Source organism: Lolium rigidum, unplaced genomic scaffold, assembly GCF_022539505.1.
Source record: "Lolium rigidum isolate FL_2022 unplaced genomic scaffold, APGP_CSIRO_Lrig_0.1 contig_24363_1, whole genome shotgun sequence".
In the NCBI taxonomy this organism is placed as follows: Eukaryota; Viridiplantae; Streptophyta; class Magnoliopsida; order Poales; family Poaceae; genus Lolium; species Lolium rigidum.
Window position 1 is genome coordinate 124166 of NW_025900026.1, and position 13291 is coordinate 137456.

The 13291-nt window shown below is 41.7% G+C and overlaps 1 protein-coding gene across 1 annotated transcript; it reads right to left on the reverse strand.

Moving 5' to 3' along the window:
- Positions 1-11154: 11154 nt before the first annotated feature.
- LOC124680687 (peroxidase 2-like) lies at positions 11155-12315 on the reverse strand. The gene is made up of 3 exons (XM_047215747.1): positions 12100-12315; positions 11797-11976; positions 11155-11712 (listed from the first exon to the last, which is right to left on the reverse strand). The coding sequence occupies exons 1-3, from the start codon at positions 12304-12306 to the stop codon at positions 11155-11157; spliced, it is 945 nt and encodes a 314-aa protein (XP_047071703.1). The 5' UTR covers positions 12307-12315.
- Positions 12316-13291: the final 976 nt, after the last annotated feature.

The following is a 13291-nucleotide window of genomic DNA, read 5'->3' on the forward strand; positions in this document are numbered from 1 at the left end:
TGTCTTCTCCGGCGACAAAGACGAATGCTGCCGGGGCTCCGCCGCAGGGGATAGTTGTCTTTGGCGCCACCGGTGGCTGTTGCAAGGAGCGCCGCCGCGGGCGAATTTTCCGATGCTGGCGACTGCTACAAGGGGCGCCGCCGCGGGAAAAAATGTCCGGCGCCGGCGGCTGCTGCAAGGGTGCCTCCATGGGGGGGCTTCTCCGACGACGGCGACTGCTGAGGGGTACCCTGCGGATGGCGGTCATCTTCTTCCGCGTCTTTTTTTGTTCGAGTGTGTCCAGTTTCATGGAATCCACGGGGAAGAGAACGTGAGTGGTGTTTAGGATGGACACGTGTCGACCTGGGGAGTAGGAGGTTCGGTTGTTTCCAGCCTCCGGAGGATTATCAGCACTATCCTTTTGGAAAGGTTATGGAATAAGAAAAACAGTATAAGAAAATCTATGATTGCTAAGGTGGTTCGTTTTTCCTTTTGATTCTTGGATAATCTTTGTTTGCTAAGGTGGTCCTTTTCCCTTTTGATTCTTGGATATCCCTATATATCCACTAACGAAGGCTTTTAAACAAAGAATGAAATCCGGTTGTGAACCACCTTGAACGAAAGTTGGGTTGTTGGCAAAGCGAGTATCTCTCATATGAAGGTAGACTCATGTTTATAAATTCCGTTCTAATTAGCCCACCGATGTTCATTGCTATTCTTCTAGTAATACGCAAAGAGGTACATACAAATATTAGACTATTAAAGATCAGTTTTTTTTTTTGGAAAGTTGACCAGCTAAAGCGTAAGAAATGGATATAATTTGCCAATCTAAAGATCTAGGAGGTCCAGGGTGGAAAGTATAGATATCAAAAATAGATGCTCGTTGAGCAAATATCTGTTTAAACTCTTAAATGAGAAGGGGGTGTAGAAGGAATTGTTGCACAATAAAATACCCCTAGAATAAAACACTTTCATAACTGACAGCTAAACACACTGACTCACTTTTTCGGAAAGGGCTCATGGGAGTGAATTATATATACTTTTTTGTCTAGGGGCTCTTTTAAGATAGGTAATGGGCAGAAAATGAGTTTTTGGGAATATGTATGGTTATATGAGCAACCAATAGCACAACAATATTTGTCTCTCTATGATATTGTGTGTTGAAGAAAGGTTTTGGTGGCTAGTGTGTTAAACATGGCTCCTCTAAATATCAAATTTCGAAGTACATTATCTGCTAGTAAGTGGGAGGCTTGGTTTCATTTACTACGCCGCCTCATCTCGGTTAACCTGGCAGAGAATCCGGATTTTTTTTTTTTGGAAATTGACTACCTCTGGCAATTTCTTTGTTAAGTCTATGTATGCAGATTTAATGGATGGGCATACGGTATTTTTTTGTAAATATATTCGAAAAATTATGGTACCACTAAATATTAAGTCTTTATGTGGTTTATTTATAAAAATATGATCCCCACTAAAGACAACCTCACTAAAATAAATTAAAATGGTTTTAAGAAATGTGCATTCCATGATGCCCACAAATGCATCAACCATTTACTTTTTGATTGTCCCTAGCTTCATTCCGCTTATTTTGGAAACTATTTAATATGCTTCTAATGTGCCCCCACCAGCTAATGTTAAAAATATGTTTGAAATAGGCTATGTGGTAGAGAAATCACCTAAAGAAGAAACCCGGATAGGTATTTGTGCTTTGATCGGGACTGTTTAGAATTGCCACAGTGAAATTAGGTTTAGCAAGATCACGAATGCTTACTTTTTAAAGCTATATGTACTGTTAGGTTTTACATCCACGAGTGGTTTTATCTTGTGCTAGAGGCGAAGCAGGCGCATGTGAATTTTAGATGCATCCATCTAGAGATGGTTGCTCGGGCTATCTATAATGTGAGTGGCTCCCACAGATTTCTTAAATAATAGAAGATGCCTAGGCATTACATTTTATATTTTTCCGATATTTATGTGCACCCTGTGCGACCCACGAGATGTAAACCTCTTAAACTATGAAACTTTTGTAATAAAACGGTTGGCTTCATCAGTTGATGCAAAGGCCGGAGCTAAGCACTCCATTTAAAAAAAATCAATGACATACCCACGAATATAAGATGACTTTCAATATTAACTTGAAGATCTTTTTGCAACGTCACTCGTGTACTGTGGGATTTTCCTTTTGGGAGAACATGCACTTTATTGATTAAACGACATCAATACAAATAGTTTCTCGGATGCAATCCGGAACAGAATGAAAAAAAACAACTAGAAAAAACATTTAAACTTGACATAGTTAAGATATGCGCCGCCCCATTCAGATCTTGCTTCACCTGGAAAAACAAAGCCTAAGAGAAGTGCTTCACCAAAATCTTGATCTCAGAGTCTTGGACACCAGAATACCAACAGAAGCTCTACCCAAAGTCGATGAAGAGAGTTTGTGAATCAGCGATAAGTAATCTGAGGCAAAGATCACTGTTTGACAGCCTTCCTCTCGAGCGAAACTCACAGCTCGCCTAAGGGCCAAAGCTTCTGCATATCCGGGTTCAGCGATCCGATTCCAATACTCGCGACAAGTAACAAGAAACTCACCGAGGTGATCTCTGATTAAACACCGTGTAGCCTCCGAGAGAGCAGCATCATAAATGACTAGGACCGCCCCCATCCGTGGTGGAGTTCAATGAAGAGCTGAACCGGTCTTTCACCTTTGATTCGGAGCCGGTTTAGACATCTTTATCTGATCATATCAACATAGGATAGTGATTTACCTCCAATGTGACAAGGATTCGACTTGGCATTACAATTACACTTCTCATTGCGTGCTTTCCAAACGTGCCAAAAACTAATAGTCACTGTGGTCACTTGGTGTTCAGAGGAGCGGCCAAGGAAGTCCAACAACGCTAACCCCCAACTGCAACAGTGGATAGTTGTATCATCTCTCAATGTGGAATTATGGGATATCGAACCGCACGAGCACAAAGGTAAATCAATTTATTCTTCAAACTAGAGTGTCACAATTCGAGTTATCCATGCACTAAACAATTTAAATATTCAAAGGGCGATGGTTTATTTCATGTTTTAAGTAAAATAGTGATGTTTGTGAAGATGCGACAAATGTCCCAACCCCCCATAGTGTAAGAGGACAAGACAAATGTTTTACATTTTAGTTAGCAATGAACCTAGGCTAGGTCTATGGGCTCACTTAATGTTTCTCTCTCTTTCAGCAGTGGTAACCATGTTAATCATAGATGAAAGTACACACACAATTGACATGCTTTAAGGTTGGAAATTGATATGGAAAAAATGTCACAAAACATAAAATTGAGAAGGGAAGTACCTAAATGGTGTTGTCATGCATGCCAAGGGTTTTCCCTTGGCCCCAAGTAAATGTTCTCCATTATCCCTACATGCACGTGTACCAAAAGACGATGTGCTATTGTCTAGAAGGCATCCATGAATATTGTTATAATCTAATACATACCATGCTCAACATTCCAATGCACTTAACATAGATGAATCATAAAAGTATGAAGCCATAAATAGATGCAACCGCGTGCAATTACATCCCTAATGATTTAAATAACGACTTACTCATATAGTTTTGGACTTGTATATGTATGGAACGGCTGCCATGCCACATATACCCAACCTATTTAAATAGAAAATAAATGTTTTTTATTATAAAATTTCTAATATCATAACCACAACCGTTCATAGAAACTATAAACGCCAGTGCTTAAGAACTATAGTAGCGATTTCCTGCCATAATTAATTTACGATCAGGGAAACACAAAACAGCAGTACTAATACTACTAAATGATGACAATGTGAGATCAAATCTATCTGTTAGAGGTAGACTAGTAATGACAAGTGATTTATTACTAGACCGTCACCGGCAAGATAATAATGACAATACGTATAGAGCAAAGAAACGTCACAAGAACAATACAGTTGACGACCACATGTTATGCAAACACGTCACCGACATGTTACTCCTGATGCCCTCCTCTGGTTATACTTGCCAGATCTGCAACACTACTGACGCGAACTTCATGCTTTTATTTGCCATTGTGCCATGTGTTGCCAGATGGGACAACTACCATCGACCAACAAAAGTTGATTAATTGCAGGGACGATGGTAGACAAAAGTCGACGGAAAGTTGATTAATTGCCAGATGGGTGTGTTTTCCGTACTGCTGATGGTGGAGGCCGGCATCGCCGATTTACGAGTCAATGAAGGTAAGGATGCTGGTGAAGTCATTGGAATTGCAGGGACGAAGGACCCCAAATGCTCTTGCATCCACATCGCTGGCCATGTGATTTTTTCGGGTAAGTGGGTTACGTTTGTTGGACACTAATGGGCCAACAATATTCCACACGGTTCAGAGTTTCCTAATCATGTGAGATACTTGAAATCACACATGGGTACATACATATACTCACGTGAGAAGTTTTTGTTCGCACACAAGATTCTATGTACTAATAGTGAGCAATTATCTGTGTGGGGCACTTAAGATCGCACACGGTTATTTATAAATAATCGTGTGTGAGACGGTTGTGTTTGCACACATGATTCTCTGTATTAATCGTGAGCGATATTCGATATCACATACAATATTCTTGAATGAATCATTTTTTATGTGAAAACAAGAAGGTGATGCCAAAACAATCGATTATCCATTTGTTTTCACATCATATATACACCATATATTTACGGATAAAATATATATAATGAAACATACTTCATAATATATGGTTATTGGCCGGAAGGGCTCCAAGCAAACATGGTTGCCATAGTTACATATTAGGCTATTGAAAAAGACCCTAACTTAACACATTACATACTTAGTAAGAATTACCCAGTACACATTATCTAATTAATAACTTCTCACTGCTCACTACTCACTACGCACTAGATTTCCTCGTCGTCATCAGAGAAGATGTTGACGTCGGGAGCGGCGGGTCTACCCTTCCCGGAGCTTGATGCATGCCCCGTCCTCTAAGGCCTTGCAGCTTGTCGTGGAGTCTTACCCAAATACGCGCAATATCTTCGAATCCTTTGACGGGAAACTCCAGACAACCCAGTGCGCGAACAGGTCAGTGCGGAGAGGCCTCGTGCTTCTTCTTGGCGTGTACGACACTACTAGGAAACTAGCTATAGATAGAAAGGCTTTCGTGGCACATATAAAAGTGCATGTGGCACATATAAAAGTGCATGCTCCATAGAATAGAAATTTGACCATTTTGTGGCACAAACCACATGTGCTATAGAAATACACAATTCTGTAGCGCGTATTGGTATATGCGCCGTAGAAATACATAATTATATGACGCATATTGCTATATATGCCACATAATTTTTTGTTCGGATTTTTAAATTCGAGATGTTTTTGAAATTATAGAATTTTTAGAATCTTTTCTAATTTTCGGACTTCTAGGATTTTTTATTTTTAAAATTTATAAAAATTTAGTTTTTTTGATATTATTTATTTTCTAGATGCCCACAAAATGGTTGTAAGAAATGTGCATTCCATGATGCCCACAAATGCATCAACCATTTACTTTTTGATTGTCCCTTCGTTCCGCTTATTTTGGAAACTATTTAATATGCTTCTAATGTGCCCCCACCAGCTAATGTTAAAAATATGTTTGAAATAGGCTATGTGGTAGAGAAATCACCTAAAGAAGAAACCCGGATAGGTATTTGTGCTTTGATCGGAACTGTTTAGAATTGCCACAGTGAAATTAGGTTTAGCAAGAGCACGAATGCTTACTTTTTAAAGCTATCTGTACTGTTAGGTTTTACATCCACGAGTGGTTTTATCTTGTGCTAGAGGCGAAGCGGGCGCATGTGAATTTTAGATGCATCCATCTAGAGATGGTTGCTCGGGCTATCTATAATGTGAGTGGCTCCCACAGATTTCTTAAATAATAGAAGATGCCTAGGCGTTACATTTTATATTTTTCCGATATTTATGTGCACCCTGTGCGACCCACGAGATGTAAACCTCTTAAACTATGAACTTTTGTAATAAAACGGTTGGCTTCATTAGTTGATGCAAAGACCGGAGCTAAGCACTCCATTTAAAAAAAATCAATGACATACCCAGGAATATAAGATGACTTTCAATATTAACTTGAAGATCTTTTTGCAATGTCACTCGTGTACTGTGGGATTTTCCTTTTGGGAGAACATGCACTTTATTGATTAAACGACATCAATACAAATAGTTCCTCGGATGCAATCCTGAACAGAATGAAAAAAAATAACTAGAAAAAACATTTAAACTTGACATAGTTAAGATATGCGCCGCCCCATTCAGATCTTGCTTCACCTGGAAAAACAAAGCCTAAGAGAAGTGCTTCACCAAAATCTTGATCTCAGAGTTTTGGACACCAGAATACCAACAGAAGCTCTGCCCAAAGTCGATGAAGAGAGTTTGTGAATCAGCGATATATCTGAGGCAAAGATCACTGTTTGAAAGCCTTCCTCTCGAGCCAAACTCACAGCTCGCCTAAGGGCCAAAGCTTCTGCATATTCGGGTTCAGCGATCCGATTCCAGTACTCGCGACAAGTAACAAGAAACTCGCCGAGGTGATCTCTGATTAAACACCGTGTAGCCTCCGAGAGAGCAGCATCATAAATGACTAGGACCGCACCCATCCGTGGTGGAGTTCAATGAAGAGCTGAACCGGTCTTACACCTTTGATTCGGAGCCGGTTTAGACATCTTTATCTGATCATATCAATATAGGATAGTGATTTACCTCCAATATGACAAGGATTCGACTTTACATTACAATTACACTTCTCATTGCATGCACCGATGGATCCAGGTACACACTTATACTTCTCTCAAATTCGAACCATGTTCCCTCCAAAGCGAGTCTATAAATAGAAGGCACGGTAGAAACCGCGGGCGGCAGCGCGTGCCGTGACTTATGACTTTGGACTTTGGCGTCGGCGAGGAGAGGAGAGGGCACTCTGGATCGCTTGGGTGGAGCCGGCAAGACAAGCACCGTTGTCTATATGACTAGCCGGCGGTGACCATGTACTGTAGAAGACCACCAGCGAGGCGAGGAGGCCGGCGTGATGCATCGTCGCCACCATGCTTCGTCCGTGGAGGAGTCGTCGGCCGTCCGCGGGTGACAATTCATACCTTGTTGTTCTCTCACTCGTACGTAGGATCTATTTTGCTTGGTCACGGCTGTCTTGGCTATCACAGACTTTGGCATCGGCGAGGGGAGGAGAGGGCACTCTGTATCGGTTGGGCGGATGCGTCGAGACAAGCACCGTCGTCTATATGACTAGCCGGCCGGCGGCATGCTTTCATACCAGGGGAGAAAGGTCTATCCAGCAGGTGTGTTGACTCCCCGTCGTCTATAGGTACGTCGTGTGTTTTAGCAATTTCAGCACCAACAACATCCAGATGGGCGCCAGAAAGAAAGACAGCTCGTCAGGGGTGATCGACCTCAGCCGGGAGAGCCACTCTTTGGCATCGCGCGTCGTTCTGTCGCCGGAGACAGTCGCGTTCTCGTACTGCCTGCCGTGGGACCCTGCCACCCATGGTTTCCTCACCTTCGGCGCCACCCGCCCCGAGCACGCCGGCCGCGCGGCGTGACCTACGCCAAACTACAGAGAAACGCTGGCCGTCCGAACCTGTAATCAACGTAGATGCATCAGATAATTAAATTAGATGATAAATTTTGCATGCCCCCTGATGTGTTAAGTTTAGCATGGTCAATGGTAATTGTGAATACAAAACGGTGAATTTAAGAGAGCATGGTCTTATACCTTGCACCGGCTCTCCATTTTCATCAGTATATCGGTTTGTCATGTCTTTGAAAGGGGTATGCTTGTTAGAGTCAGTTACATATACGTTTCAGTATGTCCTGTAATATACCTAGTTGTATAGAACTAGGAATCCCTCCTGTACACGGTTGTTGTCCAACCGACCTTACGTAATATATAAGCAGCACAAGCCCTCGATCGTTTGTATCGACGAGGATAGATCCAATCTTTGTCATGGTATCAGAGCTACCTCTTCCATAGACAAATCAAATCTCCATCGATCCAAGAAACTCCAAGGTCGTTGTGGCTGAGGTGTCGTTGTTGCGGGAACTGACAAGGTTCTCTGGGGGGGGGGACTAGGTGCGCTGCCGGAGGCGGCGAGGTCCATTTGTTTTCACATCATATATACACCATATATTTACGGATAAAATATATATAATGAAACATACTTCATAATATATGGTTATTGGCCGGAAGGGCTCCAAGCAAACATGGTTTCCATAGTTACATATTAGGCTATTGAAAAATACCCTAACTTAACACATTACATACTTAGTAAGAATTACCCAGTACACATTATCTAATTAATAACTTCTCACTGCTCACTACTCACTACGCACTAGATTTCCTCGTCGTCATCAGAGATAATGTTGACGTCGGGAGCGGCGGCTCTACCCTTCCCGGAGCTTGATGCATGCCCCGTCCTCTAAGGCCTTGCAGCTTGTCGTGGAGGCTTACCCAAATACGCGCAATATCTTCGAATCCTTTGACGGGAAACTCCAGACAACCCAGTGCGCGAACAGGTCCGTGCGGAGAGTCCTCGTGCTTCTTCTTGGCGTGTACGACACTACTAGGAAACTAGCTATAGATAGAAAGGTTTTCTGTGGCACATATAAAAGTGCATGCTCCACATAATAGAAATTTGACCATTTTATGGCACAAACCACATGGGCTATAGAAATACACAATTCTGTAGCGCGTATTGGTATATGCGCCATAGAAATACATAATTATATGACGCATATTGTTATATATGCCAGATAATTTTTTGTTCGGATTTTTAAATTCTAGTTGTTTTTGAAATTATAGAATTTTTAGAATCTTTTCTAATTTTCGGACTTCTAGGATTTTTTTATTTTTTAAAATTAGTTTTTTAAAATTTCTAAAAATTTAGTTTTTTTGAATATTTTTTATTTTCTCGATTCTTTTGATATTTTTTAATTTAAAAAATAGATTCTTTTCCAATTTTTGAACTTTAAGACTTTTTTGATTTTTTTGAATTTTTTTTTTGAAATTTCTAAAAATTTAGAATTTATTGAAATTTTTAGATTTTTTGCTATTTTTATTTTTTTTAAATTTATCTGAATTTTGAATTTTTGATTGTTTGAATTTCCTTAAAAAAATTAAGATATTGTTTTTTTCAAAATTTAAAAACATACATACACATAGCACACATAAGCTACACACACATATAGTACATATACAAGGCTTAAGAGGGTTGATATGATACTAATACCAATAGGAAGTTTAGTAGCATAGGGGTACCTCAATTAACTAAAACTTCGAAGTAAAGCGTACTTGGGTTGAAGCAATTTGAAGATGGGTGACCTAGTGGGAATTCGTCATTTCATTATAATTGCGATATGTTTATTGTGTTATTAGATGTTTAAAAATTAAAACATTATAGTTTTTTTGGATTATTTTATTTTGTTTTTCCTGACTTTGTTTTTTTATTTTTTTATTTTTGAATGTTTTGAGAATTCCATGACGCATATGGTGTGGATGCACCACAGAAATGTAAGAATTCTTTGTCGCATGTAGATATGCGCCACATAAATAAAATTTAGTGGCGAGAATTTTGTGGCGCATCCCATATGCGCCGCAGAATTCCAAATTGGTGCGCCACAACCACGACCACCTGCTTCTTCTTGGCACGCTGCTGCTCCTTGCAGAGAGACTCCAGGGGCTTCTTCACCACCATATGCTCCTGGATTTGCTCCTCCATCAACTCCAGGACAACCACCGCATTCCTGTACTCCATGTTTGAGAAGGACTAGCCAGAGTACGAGGGTGAGGAGCTGCCCATCATGGTCAGGTAGCGGGAGGGAATGCTCGTCCTCTTCTATCAGAGACGCTTGCTCCCCTTGTTGCGGCACCGACTGAAGACGCGGTGGCGTCTGCGCCGAGGGCTGCCACACGCAAGAGATGCGAGCGGTCTTCTTGCTACATGACATATCAAATCTAGTGTCTGCTAGAGTGCTGCTGGGTACCAAGATGGCGTGCGGCGACGCGAAGCTTTATATAGAGGTAGGACTTAGGAGACGCGGCCAATGAATCTGTCTCATCACCAACACCTGGTAGTTAGGAGGAGGAAAACAGTCTACACACATCGAGGAAGATGAAAAGATACGAAGAGGCTACATTATTTTAATTTATTGCCGTTTGGGATGAGAAAGAGGAAAAGAAAGTGCAGAATAAAAAAACATCGCAAATAGTTTAGACATAATGTCTTTTCTGGTAACCGTATGCACCACTTTGAATAATATACACTGACGGTTTTCGCCGAGCGGCTCGTGTGTGAATATTTTGTTATGTTCTAGCAAGTAAGAAGTATCGTCCGTGTCTTACTCACGGAGGGTCTGCCCAGACCGCGGTCAGACGGCCGACTTATTCAGATATTTGGGTTCTACCACACAGCCCATGAAAAAGACTTTCCGTGTGTCATGGGAGCCTTAAAATGTTCGATCTGTACTAGTGTACACCCATATTCCGCTAGCTATTTGTGGTATAACCTGGGCTCTAGCCAATATTTTTATTACCATATTTCTTTTTTTAAGTACTACATGCGCTTCTAGAAGTCTAGAGGAGGTGGTGATAGATCTGAAATTTGATTGTTCTAATAATCATTTTGATGTTTATACTAATAAGGGGTTTATGGTTTTTAGTTTCCCCACGAGCCCTTGAGACCTCAAGACAGGCCCGAGCCACCCGAAAACCTGTTTTTAAATGCAACTGCACCTATGTGAGTGACGTCAGCAGCGATGTCACCCATGTGGTGAACAATTCTTTCACAAAATTGTGAAATAAATCTGAAACATAATTAAAACATAACTGAAACACGAATATTTTTGTGAAACAAACTGAAGTGGCGTCAGCAATGACGTCATCAGATTTACTTTTCATCACAATGTTGCACAATATTTTTCATATATCACTTTTGTTTCATAAAAGCCTTACTTGTGTTTCAATTATTAATTTTATATTAAATAAATATCGAAAGGCACACCAATCTCAAAGCAGGGACTGGACGGTAGATATGATACCGTTGCCCGTAAAATCGACGTGTTCGTGAGCCACCCTCTCAGCTCTCTATCTGCTAGTTTATCAATCGCGGTTGACGATTCTGCAGTTTTTCCTGATCTGGCCGGCGGTGCCGGTGAGGGGCTTTATGTTGCCCATTTTAATCATTGCCTTTGCGAAATCATATCGGAATATTGCTGGGTTGTTACTGTAATGTCGCACCAGCGCGTCTTGCGACCCCCCGTTGAAGAGCTCCTGATCAGAGTGGAACAGGCCGCGCCGGTCAATCAGGTTCTGGAAGTAGGCGGCGTCGAATGCCATTGGAGTCTTCGTGTCTATGGATGCCAGGCTGCTGCCTGTCCCGCACTTCGGGCACGTCTTCCGAAGCTGATTCGCGAAGGATGCATCGATGTTGGAGTCGTTGTAGATGCGGTCGCGGAAGCTGGGGCACTTGGCCATGCCGATCGTGTGGGCGCCAGACAGCACCGTCATGTCTTTCGGCGAGAGCCCCTGTCTGTCGAACTTGGTGATGAGCGTAGCGAGGCTGGCGCTCGCTAGTGGGAGGTCGGTGTTGGCGAGGGACCTGTTCGCCGTCATCGAGTCGCGCCGCCCGAGCAGCACGTCCCAGTATGGCCCGCCAAGCTACAAGTGACAGAAACAAACTTAATTCTTGAAATCAAGCAAAGTAGCAAGCGAGCATACCCCGACCGACGGTCCGGCACGCACCAGAAATGTCCCGTCGCGCGCTGTAAGCGCGAGAATGTCGGCGCACGAGACGACGCCGGGGCACTTGGCCTCCACGCTTGCCTTGATGGTGTCGATGGCATCGAAGCCACGAAGGGAATTCACGTTCGGGTCGGCGGACTTCTCGCCTCCATCGTCCAGAAGAATCGAGCCGTCGCAGCCCTGTAGTACATGGATGATAGATACTTCGCTCTCAGATATCATACGACTATACGAGTGTTGCGTCTGTCATGTTCAAATCAGCCCTATCGCTATTTGAAATGTTGAGTGGGGCTTATCTCTCACCTGGACAAAGCAGTCGTGGAAGAAGAGCCTCAGAAGCGAGGCGCCGATCCGACGTTCCTGGCCGACGGCATGTTTCATCTCCGCCCGCACGGTAGTCTCCAGGCTGGGGCAGGATGCTTCGTAGAAATTCTTCGAGAGCTGCGCGTGGGCAACACCGGAGAGGAGAGAGACGACGAGCAGGCAGTGCAGTAACCTACCATTAGACATGGCGATCAAAGCTAGATCGATTCTAGATTATGCCTAGACAAGCGGAGTCGTCGTCCTGAAGTGACCAACGTACTCAAGTAGTGTAGCGCCTTGCGTTGTTCGATCACCTGTGAAGCCTGGGTCTCTATTTGTAGCTCGTCCACAGAGTTTCACGCACGCGGCGCGTTTTACAAAACGATCGCCGGGAAGTGCAAATTTAGAGAGCAATTGATATTGTTGCATCATTTCATGGATATTTGGAATTAATATGTACGTACTGCCTGGCCAAATATTCAGAGATCGTGTAAATCTTCAATGATCGGATCATATCGCTATTCATATTTGGAATTAATAAGTACTGATTGGCCAAATATTCTGAGATCGTGTAAATCTTCATAGGCCGGATAACATCGTTATTCATGTTATACTATTAGAGGAAACATCTTAACAGTAGTCAATGTCGCCAGTCCATATCGGCAGCCTACATCAACCCATGCAGGATGACGAGGCAGATAAAAATATTATATACTACCATCGTTCCAATAACTAAAACATATTTTTTTAGCCAAAACACAAACATTAGTAAGTTTGAGCGTATACACACACAAAATCAAATTTACAATATTAAATAAAATATATTATGATAATAAATTTGGTGTTGAATCTATTGATATTGATTTGATATCATAAATTTTCATATTTTTGTCGAAAATAATGGTCAAATTTAGATGTCAATGACGTTTGATTAACTTTACAGGCCTTATTTATAGGAATGGAGGGAGTATATAGAAGATATCTAAATTAAACAATTAATTTGTCGCCAACCAAAATAAATGTACTGCATCCTCCATTTCAATATATATAGAGAGGTATTTGATCAACCTTAATTAGAATATATATATGGTTTGTAAAATCATGTTAAGCAGTAATTTTTTTCAATACATACTACTATCTCCTTCCCAATGTATAAGGTGTATATTAAATTAAAAGTCAAACCTTTGTAATT

Coding starts and splice junctions, on each gene's coding strand:
- LOC124680687 (XM_047215747.1), bottom strand. CDS start 12,306: ATGTCTAATGGTAGGTTACTGCACTGCCTGCTCGTCGTCTCTCTCCTC. Junction 11,977..12,099: donor TCCACGACTGCTTTGTCCAG/GTGAGAGATAAG, acceptor CATGTACTACAG/GGCTGCGACGGCTCGATTCT. Junction 11,713..11,796: donor CGCGCGACGGGACATTTCTG/GTGCGTGCCGGA, acceptor TGTCACTTGTAG/CTTGGCGGGCCATACTGGGA.